The sequence below is a fragment of the Epinephelus fuscoguttatus genome, linkage group LG18, assembly GCF_011397635.1.
Source record: "Epinephelus fuscoguttatus linkage group LG18, E.fuscoguttatus.final_Chr_v1".
NCBI classification, from domain to species: domain Eukaryota; kingdom Metazoa; phylum Chordata; class Actinopteri; order Perciformes; family Serranidae; genus Epinephelus; species Epinephelus fuscoguttatus.
In genome coordinates this window covers 14,092,597-14,112,379 of record NC_064769.1, presented here as the reverse complement: position 1 = coordinate 14,112,379, position 19,783 = coordinate 14,092,597, and the positions used below count along the sequence as shown (strand labels likewise).

The 19,783-nt window shown below is 40.8% G+C and overlaps 1 protein-coding gene across 1 annotated transcript in view; it reads left to right on the top strand.

Annotated features, from left to right (window-relative positions):
- arhgap24 (Rho GTPase activating protein 24) overlaps nucleotides 1-19,783 on the top strand; it is an 89,148-nt gene that overhangs the window by 9,455 nt on the left and 59,910 nt on the right. The window contains exon 2 of the mRNA XM_049604404.1: nucleotides 5,706-5,930. Coding sequence (XP_049460361.1) covers nucleotides 5,721-5,930 — 210 coding nt within the window. The 5' untranslated portion in view covers nucleotides 5,706-5,720. The remainder of the gene's footprint in view (nucleotides 1-5,705; nucleotides 5,931-19,783) is intronic.

Here is a 19,783-nt window from a genome sequence, read left to right as displayed (position 1 = left end):
CAAAGCGTCAGAGGTGTGAGTCAGTGAGGAAGTGATCAGTTCCCTTTCAGATACAAAAATGTCTTTAAGTCAACAGCTTGTCAAGCAAAGGTAGCTGAGAATCCAAATCTGTAAACTCTGTCTTGCACTATTTTTGAATGATTTTGGCAGCTTGATCTAGAAAACAAAAACAGTATCTAACCTCCTTGCAGTTCATATCACTAGTATGCATGTGCAAAGTGGTTTGATGAACAAATTATATTGCGTTTCATTTCATCACCATGATTGTGACCTCATGTTAGCGCAACCTAAATGGCAAAAGAAATGTTAGCATTGTATGTTCTGCAAACCACCAATACATTACATTTGTGCATTATTATGTTGCGGATACTCTGAAGCTTTAACAATGCTGTGGTTAATGAGTGGTTAGGTTTAGGCACTAAAACAAATGGCTATGGTGAGGAAAAGATCATGTTTTGGCTTGATAGCAAACTTTGGGGGCATATTGCGTTCCCTGCGAGGAATGCAGCAATGTCTCTGTAAAAAACGACGATCTATCCCTTGAGCAAAAACCGGGTCTCCAAAAAACAACCGTTTTTGTTGTTGATCTTGAACAGTAATCTGCCGTGGTCTGCAGCTCAGCTCATTCACTATGTCACCATAGAGATGTTGATACGACACATATGAAACACAACATATTTGTAATTTGCAGAAACATACAATACCAACATTTTCTTCTGGTGACCAGGATGGTGCTAGAGGAAAAGTTAAGGGATCACCAAAGTCATCAGGATCCATCATCTGGGGACCATGAATATATGTACAAACTTGGCAAGCCAATTGTTGTTGAGACATTCAGTGGAGTAAAGTGATGGACGGACTGACCCACACCACCGCGTGGATAAAAGACAAAAAGTACTATATGTGTTCTCCCCTTGTCTGCTTCCAGTGCCTGTTAAAAGTCGCTTATTCCACCACAGTTCATCTCCATATTGTTCATGAATTATAGCATTCATTACTTTATGGCTGTTGTTAACACATCATTTCCCCACGAATCTGTTAGATATGTCTGCTTGAACCCACAAACTGGCTTTTAGTAGAAACATAAAAATTAAAATGAGTAACTCTCAAAAGGTCATAATTCATCATGACGTTCCTGCATGGGGCCAAAGAACCACTAACTTTTCCACTAATTTTATTCCATTTGTCTGCTGATTTATAGATTTAGTAATGATTATGCCTTCTATCCCTGTGTGGTGATTTATTACCACTGGACTAGACCACAGTGTAATGTAAATTTTAAATAGTGTTTCTTCTCTCAGCTAGCTGCGAGTTACTCACATTAAGAAACCACTGAGTTATTTACCATTACACTTCGTAGCAGTACAGGCCAGTCCCAGCAGTGCTGTTAACTAGGCTCTGTGCAGGAGGCATGAAATTGTAAAGGGGCTGTGGCACCAGACTGGCAACACAGCAGGTGACTCCATCAACAGATGGGTGTATTAACCCTAAACTGTGATTTATGCTGTGTGTGTGTGTGTGTGTGTGTGTGTGTGTGTGTGTGTGTGTGTGTGTGTGTGTGTGTCAGATTGTTTAATCTAAAAGAATAAAGTGTGTAAGAAGCCTCAGGGGCACAGGGGTTATTCCCGTTAATATTAGTGTTAAATGATCCCACAATATGAAGTATTTTCCCTTGAATGAACTCAGCTCAGATGATAGCTTTCACTGCTGCTGAAATAAGAGCACTGTACACTTTCTCCCCACATAGATCTAGCATGAGAGTGGAGCAAAGATTGAGTTGAGATGGACAAAAGATAATAACGTAGCCATCCCAATACAAAACAGGCGAAAAATTGTTTTTATCCTATAGGAATGCAGAGCGGTGAGCATGTTTGTGCATGCGGATGCATAGAGGACACACTTGGACTGTGTTTATGATGGAGCCAGAGAAAGTTTTGAAATCACCAAAGCAGCCCTGCTGCACTTGCTCCACTGCTGCCTGGAACAGTGCTGGGCCGCATCTGGTCCTCATCTGGACCTGTGGGCTGTTTGGACTTTCACCAATGAAAGCTCAGCCAGAGCCACTGATAACATGGCAATGCTTTAAGCTGACAGCAGCAGTCTATAGCAGTGCTAGCATATGTCACTGAGTGATGAGGTTTAAATACACTATTATGTGTATGGAAACAATACGTGGAGGGTGATTTATTGTATGTGCCCTGGTGTTTATGAGTGCACTCGTGTGTGTGTGTGTGTGTGTGTGTGTGTGTGTGTGTGTGTGTGTTATATGTGTTATATGTGTGAGAGTTTGAGATCCAGCTAATGATATTTGTCTGTACATGAGTATGTGACCTTGTCCTAACTGTTGGGAAGCAAGGGGGCTACCCTCTTCCTCAGAGGGTCAAGGTCAACCTCCCATATACATTAGAAGTCCAGTGTATAGGATTTAGGGGGATATATAGGAACTAAGAAACTAAGAATTGTGTTTTTGTAACCTTAGAATGAGCTCTTTATGTCTGGATACAGAGTGGGTCCTCTTCCACAGAGTCAGCCATGTTGTGCGTACAGCAGCCCAGAATGAACAAACGAAATGCTGGCTCTAGGCTCTGGCTCTTGAGGGCTATTCACGTTTTTGCGTTGGTCATCATAGTTCTCCAGCACGCTTTGCAAACGGGAGAGTTGGTTGCAATCTGATGCCACTTAATCATACACACTAGACTTTTAACAGTGCTTCCTCTACTGATGTGCCTTTGAACAAGACAAAGAATCACTACTAAGGGCACTTCTGTTTAGGTGAGACTGACCTTTGACTCTGTTGTAGAAAGGAGCATCCAAAAGAAGATCAGTTTTTGGAATCAGATATATTGTGGCAATCTTGTGCTGTGGGTTCACCTTAGTGTTTCACAACAGGCCAACACAGTGACAGTCACATAACTTTAACCAAGACCTTGGGCTGCTTTCACACCTAAGCTGTTTGCTGTTTCAACCAAACCCTGGAGCATTGCATCAGACACTCCACATTGTTTGGGGTGTTGTAAAAGCTCATTTGAGCTCTGGTGCAGACCAAACAACCAAACTCTGATTCGCCTAAAAACATGGGTCTCGGTTTGCTTCGAAGTGCACTACAGTTTGGGGTGTTTCCACACCTGCCTTGTTTAGTTTGGTTGAATCGAATCCTGGAATGTTTATCCCCGAGGTGCAGTTTGTTTGGGCAGGTGTGAACAGAGTAATCACAATAGCGTGGGACCAAAGTAACTGGACCAAGACCTTGTTGAAGAGGTGGTCTTAGTCTGGTTACAAACAAACTCTGGTGCAATTTGGTATGGTTTGTTTGTGGTGGAGACATAATCTGACCTTGAGCTCGCCCAAATGGAGGAAGCACTGTCACATTGCCACGCTGCAGTGCTTGTATGTACCTTGGCTACAAAAGAGCCCACGCTCTCTGTTCATATCAGCGCTAACCAGGTAGGCTGTGATAAACACCATGGGCATACCTCAGAGATCTTTGGGAATATCTTTGGCTGTTGAGCATATCACAATCCAGGAGGATTAATGCATGTCTCCTCCTGAACTGTCTTGTCTCTATATGGGCTTTCAGCAACTCCAGAGCAAACATTCACTGGAACTATTCCAGTTGTGTCTTATTTTCAGACTGTATTCTTTCCTTTTACTCGTGTTTACTTTCTGTAGTTTTCCCACATGGAAATTCTGAACAATTAGATTTTGCATTTCACAAATTTTGATCTGCTTGTAAATGCTGCTGCGTGAACACAAAGCAAACACGAGGTAATATGCAACACTTCAACAGATAGGTCCTTGATTTGGATCAGAGCAAACAAACCATAGATATGAAAACACCCTAGTCTACAGCCATATCGTGGCTCTGGGGTAGCTTACTAGGATGTTTTCAATTTCACCTGTGTTTTTCCTACTAGATGTGATACTAGATAAGATATTCTGACTTGTCACAGTAGGAGAAGCACAGGTGTAAATACTAAGATTAATGATGGCTGAATTCCATTTAGCTACTTTCATTTCAGGTTCCAGACATCCTGCATGCTGGCTCAGTGTCACTCTCACTGAGACACTTGAAGCCAGTGTTAGTGTTTGTAGTATCACCTGTGTTTTTCCTACTATCACATAATAAATTGTCTGCTGTGAGAAAACTCTATCCATCCAGTGGTTGTCAAGACATTTCACTTAAAACCATACATACGAACCTTAGGGAAAGGTCAATAGAATTCATCCTTGAGAACTGTTTACTGCTGTGTTCACACTACAAGCAACAACACAACAGCCTGGTCAGCTGCACCATCACCAAGTCATCTTTGAAGCGCTAACCAGGCGCTCATTAATGTAATTACTTCTAGGGCTTCTGTGTGCCTGCTGCTTGCCACAAGCACCTTGACTGAACTTCATCTAAAATTTGTATTTGGTCAAAAAATATGCTTTTCTTTCATGTCTGAACCCCATTTCACCGCCCCATTGCATCCTTGTGTACACGGCAATGCACAGAAAGCTATCACAGCGTCAGCTAACTAAGCTAAATAACACAGCACCACAACTTGAAACAAGAAAACATGATTGGCTGACACTTCACCGCGTCACTAATGAGTTGAGGCCAGCTTAACTTTGATTTGTGCATCACACCCATCTGCAGTGACGGCTTCATGTCACCAGCTTCCACTGAAAATGACTTGTAGCCTGTTTCTGTGTTCCTTGTAGTGTGGACTCTGCATAAATCTGTAATTTCCTGGCAGTTCAGATGTTTAAGTCTGGGCCAAAATGCTGGACTGACTGACTGACATCACCATCCATAGAGTCATGTTGCAAGTGTGGCTAAAAAATTGTTAGATCTTTCTAACCTTTACAATGGTTTTGGTTGCTGAAATATAACGATACAGTGCAGACTCCAGATCAGATTTTATCTACTTTGATAATAAGGGTTCTGTCATATCAAAACTTCAAAACAGTTCAAAAAAGGTTGAGGGTGCAAAGAGATGGAGAGACAAAATGCACGGAGAAAAGAAAAAGACTGGCAGGCCAACTTATGTAGGTGGGTGACACAAGAAGTAGATAAAAGAGATTAGAGGTTTGGCCTGTGGTCTTGTTATCTGGTTTATGAATACCTCCTCCCACACTTCCCCTTCTGCCCTTGTCTCCTTGCACTCACTCAACACTCAGCTCTGTCTGCCTCAAGTTCCGTAATGGTTCACGACGGGAAAAACCACAGCAAATAAACAACACTTTAATATTCCTCCAAACACGCACACAAAAAGCCTCAAGTGGTATCTAGCCGGGCAGATAGTTTAGGTGTTATTTGAGGTGTTGAAAGAGAAAAGTTGAGCATTTTGTCACAGCTGAAAACTCCATTAAAAAAAATAAACTCTCAACTCAGACTTTTTTCCACATTAGGAAAAATGGTTTTCCTTGAATCAACCGAATGAGTAGTTTTTATGTTGGACTGTAATGACTGTAATAATTACACCTATATTGAAAGTACATTCCTCTTTTGGTTGAAATTGTGTAGGCATTTAAGCTTAAGAGTCACTGGACTTCTTTTCTGTTCTAAGTAGCTGGACTGAGTCTGAAAAGAGAGCATTTATGAATTCAGCATCATCTGTTTATAATATGCTGCAGAATGTATTTGTTTACCTATTGCCTACTTGGAACTTGCAACTTCTATAAATGTGAACAGATTTGTAAACTGTTTTGCCTTTTTGCAGATTAGAGTTGCTCTAATGGACGACCAGTGCGTGTCCCACAGCAGTCCCCAGCGCGGTGGAGGTCAGGCCAACACAGAGACCCAGAAGCAGGGACGGCCGAGTGTCATCAGGTGTGGGTGGCTAAGGAAGCAAGGAGGTTTTGTCAAGACTTGGCACAGTCGCTGGTTTGTTCTGCGAGGGGACCAGCTCCAGTATTACAAAGATGAGGAGGAGACCAAGGCCCTGGTAAGACTGCCAACACACTGAAACACTAATCCCAACTGATTTTGAAATAATGGCATCACACATGACAAATTTCCTGCTGTGTCTCTTAGTGAACAATTAGATGCCAAGTCCTTTAATCATGCAGGAACTTGTATTAGTGCTATGAATATTCACATGAATCCACTGTGCATTATCAAAGACCAGAACTAAGTAAATGTAAATACAAAAAAACAATCACTGAGTTTGGGCTGCTGTACAACTATGTGCTGTTGTCATCTAAATTAACAAATGAATATAATCTCCTCTGAGCTGATCAAGCTGGTAAATTGATGTGATTCCAGCAATCAACTCACTTGTTAATTCAGAAAACTTGAAGTTCTTGCAAACATTGCCAAAAAACAGCTGATCAGACCAGAGTTGCATGCTTCAAGTGGCAATATTTGGGAATTATGTGTTTCCCATGCACTGTGCCAACTCCTGCACCTGTTCTCAGTCAGGTTAATTGATTTGGAACAAGTTAAGCATGTTCGCTTATTGGCACACAGAGACAGAAAAAAGGGAAAACACATCTGGACACACAGCTGTCGGTCCAGTCCAGGAGTGAATGTGAATAAATGTGTTTTAAGATAAATGGGTATGTTAATTAGCCTAGCATTCATTAAAGGTCAGGAAGTGCCAGAATTAGGTCAGAATTATCATACCCTTCAGGACATGTCCGCACATCAGTTTGAAAATATTAAACATTTCAAACATGACACGTTAACAGATAGAATCTGCATTCTCTCTACGCTGCAAGATAATCTGTGCGAGCCATCAATCACAACTCAGCCTCAGACTGGAGATCCCATTAAAGATAGTTGGGACTCCCACATGTGCCTTCTTTTTTAGCAGGTAAAGTAATCCTCTGCCTCTCTGGCCAAAGTCATCCCCTTCTTTTACAGATAGTCTCTGTGGCCAAGGTTTAAGAAGATCAGATCACACAGAGAAAAACAGCTATTTCAGCTAAAGATAAAGGTGATGTCATACGACAAACATGGACATATATAAAACAAAAATAAATATATGTCAGCCATATATATACATTCTACATTTTGGGCCTTTAAGTTGCTAACTAGCTAATATAAAAGTTAGAATTAATCAAATAAAAATAGTAGTGCATAGTAGCGGTATTATCAGTGTTACTCATATCAGTATTTATTGTGCATAGCTTGAAGGTTTTATATGTCTTATTCAAATCACTTGGCAAAGTCCAGAATGCATCATGTCTACAACCCAATAGGCAGAATAAATATTGGCCTTGTACGTTTGCTATTTGAAGTTTCTTTACAATTCAACAAGACTGTGGTCAGCATGTGGTTAGGTTTAGGCACGAAAACACTTGGTTATGGTTAGGAAAAGATCATGTTGTGGCTTAAAATACACATTTTGGTGCCACAATCACAGCTGGAAATGCTGCGATGTCTCAGTAATGCATCAGTTTTCTTGTTTGTTGGTCTTAAACCATGGTCTGCAGCTTGGCAACTGTCTCACTTAGATATAATGCCATCCACCATCTCCTCCACCTCTGGATCACAAAGTCAGCTCATATCCATGTAGTAAGAACTAAGTTACTTTAGAAACATTAATATGATACATAAGGAACATACAAATATGTAAATGTACTGTATCTGTAGTTTGTAGAAACATATTCTGCCAGTGTTTTCTTCTGGTGACTGGGCTGTGGCAAATCATCAAGAAGTTGGCTAATGTCCCACTTTCCTGTCTTACTTCTATGAATGCACAATTACTTGCAAACAAAAGCACCATCTGTCTCTATTTGCAGCTTGATTTCCTGTAATTATGTTACAGGAAATCAATTATTTTTAATTTTTTTTGAAATAGTCCCTACTGGTTTAAAAAAAGTATATGTGAGATTGTGTATGTTTTGTCCATCAAGACCAAAGAAACACTTTAAGTTCATCCCAAACATTCAAAGCGCCACGATGAAACAATGAGATGGCCCATGGACACCTGAGCTCTATAGAGCTGATGCATCACCCAGGCAAATGAGACCACAAGATCCGTCTCTGATTCAAATGAGTTGGGCTGTTTTGACTATAAGTCAAAGTAAACTGTTGTGAGCGTGTTGTCACCGAAGGCAACACACAAAGAAAGAAGAGGAGACAATGAGTGATGCAGACAATAAGGCCGTTTCTAACGTTACTGTAACCAGGCAGCCTTTCTCACTGAGCATGTGTGGACCGAACAAAGAAGCAGACAGACAGACTTTTGATTCTCATTACAGAGAAAAATCACAGAGAGGTGGAAGTGGAAGTGTGGAAGAGAAGGCGAAATGATTATTTTCTCAAGGCTAGTTCAATAAGGCATAGCATGTTTTTAACAAACTGTCTTTAGTCAAGTAGAACTGACCATGGGGATGAAAAGAAATAAAAATTTGTTGTCACTCATTTATGTTGCTTTTGTTTTGGGGCTGCTCAGGGATCAGTTTGCTGGGATTGAGAATGAGAAAGCCAGGGACCACTGCGTACAGATTACAAGTGATATTAAAGGGATAGTGCACCCAAAAATGAAAATTCAGCCATTATCTACTCACCCATATGCCGATGGAGGCTCAGGTGAAGTTTTAGAGTCCTCACATCCCTTGCGGAGATCCAAGGGGAGAGTGGGTAGCAACACAACTCCACCTAATGGAGGCTTACAGCGCCCCAGATTCAAATGTCCAAAAACACATAATTGAAACCATAAAATATCTCCATACTGCTCATCCGTAGTGATCCAAGTGTCCTGAAGCCCCGACATAAAAAGTTGTTTGGAAAAACGTCTGGGCTGACAGCTGCTTATGAGGTTGGTCAGTATGCAGATTCACAGATGTCTAGGAACTAAGTACTACACAGTAATTAATTAACATATCTAGAAGTCTGTTCACAAATTACATAGAATATAATGCTTGATTCACAGTTATGTAAAATCTACCTGTTATCATTTTATTCATCAGCAGTTATTTCCTAATTTGGTAACTACTCAGTTATTTCTTGTGGAGTGTTACACAGCCAGCTGTCTTACACCAGAAGCTCTGTTCTTTGTCTGCACACAAAAAAAAAAAATACACAAAGGACCACAATCATTTCTAATATCTATTCCACCCAAACAATATCCTCTTTTTCCAGAGGAAACTTGAAATCTTCATTCTGCTCATCTACCCACACATCTCTTTGTCTGGCTGATTTCCCAGCAAGCTCAGCTCAGCCAAACCCAAGCCTTACCAGCAGCAGTAGTCTCTGAAGGTTAAAGCTCCAGACCTGAAGGTGGGCCACTGGCCAGATACAGAGAGGAGATACTCTTCACTTCTATTTCTGGGTAGCAGCGTCTCTAAAACAGGAGCACCAACCAACAGTTTTGCTTTAGTTCTTGGTGCTGTGAATATCCTGAGGGAATGATGCAAATGTTGTGCAGCAGTTCTTCATAATAATTTACAGACAAAGAGAGGAAACAATTTGTTTCCCTTTGAAATATTCTTGCCATCTATATTTATCCAACCAGAAATATTATTCATTAATGTCCCTCCAACTTCAGAAACTCTTCGATGTTTTTTTAACTTTCTTTTCTTTCCTGCTTCTGAAACAAAGCCAACATAAATTTCAGATACCTAGAACTGCTACTTCTTGCAGAGAATGGGAAATTTCAATAAAACTAGGTCAGGCAGAGCAGTGCATTCAAAGTCCTTAAATCTTCGTGACCTCCAAAGCAGAGCATGGCATAGCACAGAAACAACACTATGACAAGACACAGTACCCAACAGAATACAAGATAACTACTCTGGAGTTTCTGATGTCCCAAAAGAAAGAACTCATGTAGGGTAAATGGGAGGGAGAACTGAAGTTGTTCCTTAAGTCGCCCACAGTGATCAGCGGTAAAAGCACTCTGCACTGGCTGTGCCATTGTTTTCCTATGGGGAGAGCAGTGGTGGCTAACTGGTGCCATGCCATTGTTCCGACGGCCCAAAATTCCGAAGTTCCATTAGTCCGAAAAATGTCCCATTGGACTGAAAGCCCATTTCTCCGACAGCCTATCATCCCAAAAACAAATGGCCATTGCTCCTGCAGGTCTCTCTGAAAATACACTCTCCCTGCAGTTGGGTTTTCCACCAGTGTTTGAGCCACTGATCCCAGGTGTTTTTACCAACTTGCGGCGTTTCTCAGCGGTATATGAGCCACCAATCCTGGGTATTTTTAACTAACCCTTTGTGGCATTTCCCAGCAGCCTTTGAGCCACAGATACTGGGTGTTTTTACCAATTTGCTGAGTTTCTCAGCAGGGTTTTAGAGAGGTGTTTCTCAGTGGCATTTGAGCCACCAATTGCGGGTGTTGTTCACCGACCCATCTCTTTTTTTCTAGCAACTTGTGCGCCACCAAATTTGGGTGTTAAAAGCCAAAACATGATCTTTTCCTCATCTTAACCAAGTGTTTTTGTGCCTGAACTTGACCACTCATTCACCATAGTGTTGCTGACAAATGTAACATATCTGTAGTTTACAAAACTGTATAAAGCAAACATTTTTTTCTGGCAATTGGGTTGTCTAATTGCAGGGTGTGCATGTTTTCGATGAAACAGGACTTTGGAGTGATGGGCGTCAGAGAAATGGACTTTTGGTCCAATGAGACATTTTTTAGACTAACAGGGCTTTGAAAATTTGGGCCATAGGACAAATTGGGCAGTCACCATATAACTAGGCGGTAGCGCTATCCTTGGCATGACGCTCTGCTCAAAGTTGCCACCTCAAATTCCAAATTTCTAGACTTTGACCTTGTTTGCCGCTGATCTTTCAAAGCACAGCCAATGATATAACAGTTGTATGTAACGTAGCCAAAAGCAAGTAGCAACACATGAAAGCAGGGGAGTGTAGAGAGTGATATATACCACAATATCGGCAGCTTTAACAGCTGTTGTGTTAATGCATTGCAAAATATCAGCAGTCAGATAGGGCTACCAGATTTGTGAATAGGCATATAGTTTATGAACTTAGCTAGATCCAGTGCTAAAGCTAGCTTAGCTGTTTATGTACGTTAGCTATGCCAGGCAGACACATTAACAGTGGCTACCAATAGCACCTGGTCTTTAGGGCAATTGCCCAGGCCTTCTTCTGAAATAAACCTGAATGCATTGTTCTGTACACAAAACAGTCTTCTTCTTTTTCGAGGTTTAATCCCACGAAATGGTCTGCGACTGCAACCGTTGTTGCCTAAATGATGTGTACCTGTGTTGCACTTTGCCTCTGCAAGTGTCTGCGCACTGTGCCCTACCTTTCTGTTAGCGAAGAGCAAATTTTTCATCATGTGAAAGCAGCTTAACACTGACACTCACAACCAGGGGACAAAGACACATCTCTTAACTTAGAGTGTCTGCAGTGGAGTTAAATCTCCCTGTCCGGAACCACAAAACTCAGTGGTGTGAAGCCATATTTAGATCAGCTATTAATTAATCCTCTCACGTGCAGTGAAGTCTCCATTTGTTACCTGTCACATTAGCCTAATTACTGCTTCCTCAGTGGGAACAGGAACATCTGCCCATCTCTGTTGCCTTGGAAACAGAGACGCCAACAAAGCTTGCACTGATTAGACATGAACAGTCACATATTTAAACACAAAGGCCACATTTTCCTGATCAGTGACCTCTTGTGGTCATGTTAATAATAACTGTCCTCTCCTATAAGACATAACAGAAGTAGTGTGATATTTTCATAGCATACAATGTGTCTAGCTTTGATATCAAGGTCTTGGTTATTGTCCAATTTCCAACCAACACTTAAAAAAAGTTCATTTTAACTCTGTCAACAGTCTTTCCTCAACCTTAACCAAGTAGTTTTAGTTGCCTATTCATAACAAATCTGTAAACCTGCAATTTTTTGGAATATTGACATATTCCTGCCAATAGGGGCGCTAGATCAGAAAACACCCTATGAACACAGGGGGTTATAATGGATACAATGGGAAGCAAACATAAGGATTCAGTTGAACTAATTCACAGAAGTATTGGGTGTTGCAGGACCATTGTGTCCACATTTTGTGTGTTTGTATGTGCAATTCACATTCCATAGAAACCATACTGTACTGAACTGATCCTACGAAAACTGAAGAAACAATACCAGCACTTAACTTTATGCAGAACCACGATGAGATTTTGTTTTCAAATGCTGCTGGCGAGGGGAGTTCTGATGTTTGCAGATAACGTTTTTAGAAAGAGAGTATTATTATTGTCCATACAGGGGACCATGTTGTGTCCCATACAGTTGGGCCAAACCTCTCTGAGCAACTCTCGGAATCTGAGGAATGGGAGTCAGATGGAGGTGAAGGGTCACTGAAAAGCATGCGTAGGGTATGGCACGTGTGGGCTTAGCGTCAACATGCCATCTGCCTGCCCTTACTCGCCCATGGAGATGTATGCACGCACAAGCATGCATGCTCTCACTCACATTCTCACACACAAACACACTCTCACACACAAACGCATGCACTCAGATTTCATCTGGCTGAGCCGTAAACAAAGACAGTATTCATCCAGTGGGTGAAATGGTACGATTATTGTAATTTAAACCACTTAGCATTGTATCTGTATTCTGGCGATGAAAGTGAGGTAACATTATAAATGAATGAGAGAATTATGAATGAATACATTGAGCCAATTTTATTATATTACAATGTATTAAGAAATGAGGGACATATTAAAATGAAATTAGGATATTACGATTCTAACCACAACAAGTCCTACAAGTAAGTAGATTAATATTCATATCATGAGGGGGGCTGTGTTTGAACTTGGACAAAATGATCTGAAGAAAAGTTCTTTAATGAGAAATTGCATAAAATCAATAATGCAACAGGGCAATAATGCACTGAAAATCCCTTGTTTTCCCTGCTTGAGTTGGAAACCGTTTGACCTTGGCATTTAACGGGAGTAAATAAAATGCCATTGCAGTTCTGTAATTATTCAAACTGCAAGACTGTGTCTCCTCACTGCTGTTTTGACGAAACATTAACACTGTACCATTTGTCTGACCTTCTCCGCTGCAGTTACTCTCTAGTCACTTTTGACACTGACAAACACAGATGACAGTTACGCTTGTGACTTTTACAGTCCCATCCGATCACAGCAGAATGGATGTGTACTCGTAAGGTGTGAAGGTTACAGTGAGTCACATCACATCCAGGCGTGATCTGACTTGAATGTCAGAGGAATGTGGACAATAATGTGGACATATCCAAACACCCTCTTGTGTACGTCATTAAACGCAAGCCTGACATCATTTTGTGGCTGCAGATACAAACACAGACTTTACATTTAAGTGTCACATAAACTCTACATGCACATGACAAAAGTCAGCGTGAGTGACATACTAACACACACACTGCATCTTCTCTTACTCCTGACATTATTACTTTGGTTTGACAATAATATTTAGGCACAGAAACTTTCTTCAGCAGGCACATTAGAGCAAGAAAAAATGAATCATTGGACAGTTGTGGCTGTCAGTATTCCTGCTACGCACACTAACTACAGTGACTATTCCCTGTCTGGTGACTGCATGTCTAATAAGCTCTGTATTGATGGATGGAAAAGTCAATTAACTCTCGCTGGACTTGCAGCAAGTTCCTGCAAGTTGTTTTCTGAGCACTTTCTCTGTCTCCAATACCTTTAGGTGGTAACAGGGCGCTACTATAAATTTTAGGTATGTGCAGGTGCAGTGGTATTTGTACAAGTGGGGGAGCACATCTCCTCACAAGAAGTGAGTATGCAGCTGGTACAAGAGCTGTATGGGATCACATCAGAATTCTTCACACACAACACAGGTTTGAGTTGGTATCCCCGGGCAAAGACCATGTCTGACTTAAAGCACTTTACTTTCTAATGGCTACATGTGTTATCCTACAGGATAGAGCCGTAAGTGTTGGTGAAGGTCTGTAGTTTTGCAAATTTGACTTCCAGTGGCTGTAATCAATATTTTTCTATTAACAATAGATCACATGACTACAAGCCTAGTTGCGAGAAGAAAATGTTGGCATTGTACATTTCTGAAACTATAGATATGTTACATTTGTACGTTTCATACACATTATATCAACATGAATGATTACACTGACTTACCCGTTGGTATTCATGCTCCCCAGAGGAAGACCTCCAGATGTCCTCCTTTTGGATAAAGCTAATCTTCACACACAAAATATTTACTGTATTTTTGCCAACCTGTTTTCAGTCTTTGTCTTTAATTTCCTTCGGTATAGCTGAACTAAATAAAACAACACTGTGAAAGTCAAGTTAAATTTGCGGACTGCAAAACTACATTATTCTTTGTGGACTGATTTTAAACTCAGTGTAGTTATGGTATCTAGTGAGGTGCCATAGTATTTATTCATTATATATAACCAATACGTGCAAGAATAGATAATGAACAGGAATTTGTTTTCTCTCTGGTCTTTGCTGGGTGCAGCTGTGCTCTACTTTTTAAGGTAGGACTGTACTGTAACAAGGGTCCAGCTGAACTACATGTAGCTGCTAACTAATTTCACTGGAAAATAGTTGATGCGCAGGGATACACCTCCCGCCTGCTCTGTGGTTGGTTATTTGTATACTTTGCAAGCCAAAGTGGTGATACCTCCTGCAGCTGTGCTCCACTTTTAAAGGTGTAGATGTGCTGGAACTGAGAGTTCAGCTGAGTAAGCTATAAACTTATTTCACAGGAAACACATGAAAGTCATAACTCTAACTCAGATTAATGGCCTCAGAAGAAGATAAAGCACATAAGGTGATAAGGTTTCAGACATTACTCCCATACATATATTAATATTATTGAATAAAGTCATGGAAAGACATTCTGCACAGCAGAGGAGGAACATTCATCAGTGAGATATTCAGTACATCATTAGAGTGGACATTTTGTGATACTCGTCCATACGTATTGTATTGTACATTATACAACATACATGTAGGGCTGGGCAAGACATTTATATGATAATGATATTATGATATGAGACTAGATATTGTCTTTGAGATTGGATATGATAATATTGTAAGTGTTATCTTGTCCTTGTTACTACAGCCCGCTCTCACTGAAATGACAACCACATGGTCGACTCTGCAAGCAGGTTATTAAGACCCATACTCATGTTTAATGTAAGGCGGTGCCACCGAGTGGCCATAGTAATTATTACAGGAGTCGAGGAAAAAGTGACGTGACGTAGCGTAAAACGTGACAAAGTCCCGGTGAGTCCAAATGTCAAAGGAGTCCCTATAGGATGAGCGCGAGGGTCAAACGAACCCAGGACTTTCACTCAGGAGACCAGTGCTCGCATCCTGAAGTCAACGTTAACTTGTTTTAATAGCAACATAGCCTAGTTTGCTAGTGTGTGTAGCATGCTATGCTAGTGACGTATGTAAGGTGCCCTATGTGACATATGTCACATGACGTGTGACATCATGTCAGTGACAAAAGTACTTGTTTAAAGCCAAACCATGATGTTAAACCTAAGCTACATAGTTTTAAAGTGGAATGAGTGGTGGAGGGGGTGAGAGGGCTCCTCTGTGATAAAGCCTGATCACTGAGCGGATGTACAGTTCACAACGATCATGAGTAAACGTATCTCACAAGGTCAAAAATAATCTTTTTTTATTGAATTGGGGTAGAGATAGCTTGTGGAAACTACACCTTATTAAGATTCTTAAACCATTACCTTTGTCTTCTCTTAAGATTGTATACTTTTACAGAGGACTGTGTACCCCTCAATCTTTTACATTTGATTTTTATAAGATTTCACAGTAATTGCTTTGGCATTTTATATTCCTTTTAAAAGAGAAAAATCCATTCACTTCTCTTTCCATACATTTCATTATTTGAGAAAACTCAGACGAACAGTACGGGTGTAGGCAAAGGAGTTTTTATGACACTTCATATACGTGGGAGTTGAATGAAGATGGGATATTTCTGCGTCATGCAGGCAGCAACAGCAGCAGCAGCAGCAGCAGTGACAGGTATTCCTGCAAGAAAGTGACAGGACACCGTGTGTTTTCCAGCTGCTTGCACATAAATCACTGTAAGCTTTTTTTTTTTTTTTTTGTCTTAGGGATCTTGTAGATTTTGATGGATTTGCTTCAGAACATTTTTGTCCTTGTTGTCTGCTTCTACAGCTCCCTGCCCCAGATTTTGTTGCACATTACACAGCTTTTTGCTAGAAGGTTCAATGTTGTGTTTGTATTTAGAGATTGTGTGATTTTCACAAAGTCTGCCTGCATTAAAGCTCAACTGATGATTCATCTATGTCAGATTAGAAAGACTCAGTAGTGGGTCATTAATTTGGATTATCACTTAATTGTTCTTTCATTACAGTTTTAAAAATCATATTTGCTATGTCTGCCTGCTACTCACTTTTTTTAAGCAAACATTTCACGTACTTTGTTTGATGGTTACAGCCTTGTTTTGTGATTTTCCCAACTTTTTTAATGCCTCTCTTGTTAATTTCCTCAGTATCATCTTCTTCTGGTTTATCATGTCTAACTTCTCACATCATTCACCCACAGTTAATCCACAAAGTGAATAAAACTTAATGAAGTCCTCTTTTTTTTCCACCCTATTACTTTTGACTGGCATATTAATATTTTAGTGAATGTTATGCAGTCGCAGCTGTGGGTTTACTGAGTGTTTTACTGTGGCTTTTGATCGAGACTCAGCCACTCAGAGCTGAAGATCAGAGCTACCTGTTTTATAACTGCAAAATAATGATGACATTTATTGGATTGATGGACTCAGTGGAGCGATCAGAGCAGAACAACCGTAAGTAACTCTTTGCCACTTGAATAGAAAGGTCTTACAGAGCAAAAGTAGAGACTTGGATGGTGGAAAGAATACACACATAGACAGATGCACTTAACACACTAACTATAGTGCATATGGGCAAAAAGTATAAGGGCTGCTGGTCTCCCACTGAGTTTGACTTCCTGTGTCTGAGAGGTCACTGACGCTGAGGAACAGTAATTATTGGATGAAAGGATCACTGATCAACCAGCCAGGGTTTAATGAGTGCTTAAATGGCCTGTTAAACCAATAACTTCTGCTTAATTGACTTCAGTGTGAGCATTTATCTGTTTGCAATCTGAAATCAATTTCTGCTCCAGAATATATTGCTCTACATTTCATGCAACATGTCCTGTTTACTACACTCATTCATCAGACCAGGTCATTATTTAAGGAACTAAGGTTATGTCTTAACTTAAAGACAAAAATTCCAGTGGCCTATTATTTTTTTATACTTAAAGCGGTGATAATCAATATTTTTTTATGTTAACAATGATCACATGACTACTGATATGGAGAAGGGTCGCTGGCAGTGATTAACCCTCAGAGAATTATTACTCAACTCTGCAGTTAACCTCAGCTCTACAGAGCTTTATAGCATCCTTGCATAACATTTACCTGCTAAAGAGCCAGATATTTCCTTCAGGTGCTGGTGGGGAACAAAATAAAGCTAAAACGAGATTGAGTATTGGACTTATGTGGCCAAAAATATGACTCTAAATGAATGCTCATGTTGCTCCATGTACACTAAAAATATATTTTTTTCTAACTTTGTTTACGAGCTTTAAAATGTCAGTGTTGTGTTTACAGCTTGTTTCTGCTGCCCCCAAGTGGCAAATATTGCAGGTTTGAAGATAGTAGATGGTAGGAAGTAGGCAAGGGACCATTGCCCCTTGATCTTTTTTCTAAGCCTAACCAAGTAGTTTTATTTCCTAAATCTAAATACGACCGTTTTACAGAGCCCGGTCTCAACCCAAAGTCGTCATAATCCTGTTCTTGACTTGCAGCATCAGAAACCAATGAAAAAGAACAGTCTTTAACGTTGGCATGATACATGGCTAGTTTAATGGCGCCTGGCGGCATCAGGATGACATGTGGCGGGACAAGGATGAAGGTTAAGGTGGCAAAAGTCCAAGTAGGGAGGGCAGGAGGGTCGGTGGATGGGTCCAAGCACTGACTTTCACCCAAGAGAACTGTGTTCGCGTCCCATAAGATTCTAAAGCCAAATCCCATTTTTGTTCCTAAACCCAACCACTTGCTTCTGTTGCTTAAACCTAACCACATATTTTTTGCTGCCTAAACCTAACCATTTGTGTTGTTATTGAAGGAAAAAAAACACATCAATTTGCAGTGTTGTACCGACGTAGTGCGCTTATTTTGAATTCGACTGTATGTAAATGGCAAATTTCCTGTGAAAATGGAAGTGTATCTTCAAAGAAGACAATGCATGTAACAAGCAGAACTTGACATGGCGTCCCAGAACTTCAACAACGAACACACCCAGGGTACCTTGCACGTTGTATGTGGACATGCAGAGTCCAAGACCAAGCACATCAATATGTGACGAGGTTGGAGTGAGATGGTGTTGTTTTACAACATAGTCCATGTTTCAACTGTGCCTAACATAGAGATGCCAAAGAGTGCCCTGTGTGTCACTATGAGACGCCGAGGAGCATGACAGCGTGTCAGTATTTGACTACCTAATGATCGGGTTGGTCTCCCCATCATTTTATTAAGAAAGCCAATTTGGCCTAAGGGATAATTAATGACACATCCAAGGCTGCAGGGAGAACACTGAGAAACACTGTTATATTCACCCTATAACTGTCACCCAACAAAGTTGAATGTTCACAGAGGTAAAATGTCTGCTTTATGACCAGAAAGGGCGTCACATTTGGGTTTTATTGCCACAGTGTGTGCAGGCTGTTCAGACAAACTTGTGGAGATGCCATTAACTGAACAGAGCTGGAGTTACAGTCAGTATTCTGCAACTTGCTTCCAGTCTGAGAAAACACTCCAAATTTGATTTCATTTGGAGCATACTGTTGGACTCAGCCTCAGAAACAGCTCCCCTGACAGGCTGTGCTGCTGCTTACAAACCTGAGCCTCCTGCTGTCGCTTTTCTCAAACAGATTTCACTGAGCCTCTCCCGTCCCATATGTGTGTGTAGAGCTTTTTGGCTGACAACAAAAGATAATTGGGTTTGTGTCATTACACCATTTCCAAAAAATGACCTCATCCTAGTTAACGACAATATAAAAATGCATAAAACACCCCAAAATAGGTTGGGAGTTTTTGTCCCTTAGGGTAGGCCAGGCTAACGTACTCTTTGCATGGTAAATATTACTCTGTCTGTGGTCGGGTTTGTCTGCAGCAAACAACAGGCCACCAGAGAGGATGTCAGTGTGGAAAGTGTGGCTGAGACTTAGAAACTGAGGAGAGGAATATCAGTTGAGTTGTGGTTTTACAATACTTCTTTTTTAAGGATATACAAGGTCCAAAGGCAACATTTATGAAGTCTATCTCACCCACACACGATTCATTTAAGTCATCTCCTGTTTCCTTGGAATCAGTACAACGTGCATGACAAAAGGATCCGTGTTCATCGAAAAAAAAAAAAGTTCTTAAAGGAGCTTTAATCTCGAGATACTGAAGCTGAGCAGATTCTCTCGCTGACAACCACATCAAACGAGTTTTCTCTTCCTCATTTCTCCAGTTCGGAGCGTGTCTGTCCCATCTTTATAACCCCCTTTAAAGCACTTCATCTGGGGCCTCAGGTAGGGTTTCCACTTCCTGGTTGTCACAGTTATGGCTCATTAAAGAGCTCTCTTTCTCAGCAGGAAGGAAACTGACTCCCCTCAGATCCTGTTAATGTGCGTGGGTCCTTAATACTGACGCTGTCACCAATGCACATCTTGTCTGTGTTAACATTAACCCAGATAGAGGGCACTCTAATGAATGTCAGATGCTGCATCGTGGCACTGAAGGCCGAACTCTTAATCAAGTGCAAAGTCACTGTTTGAATACATAAAAG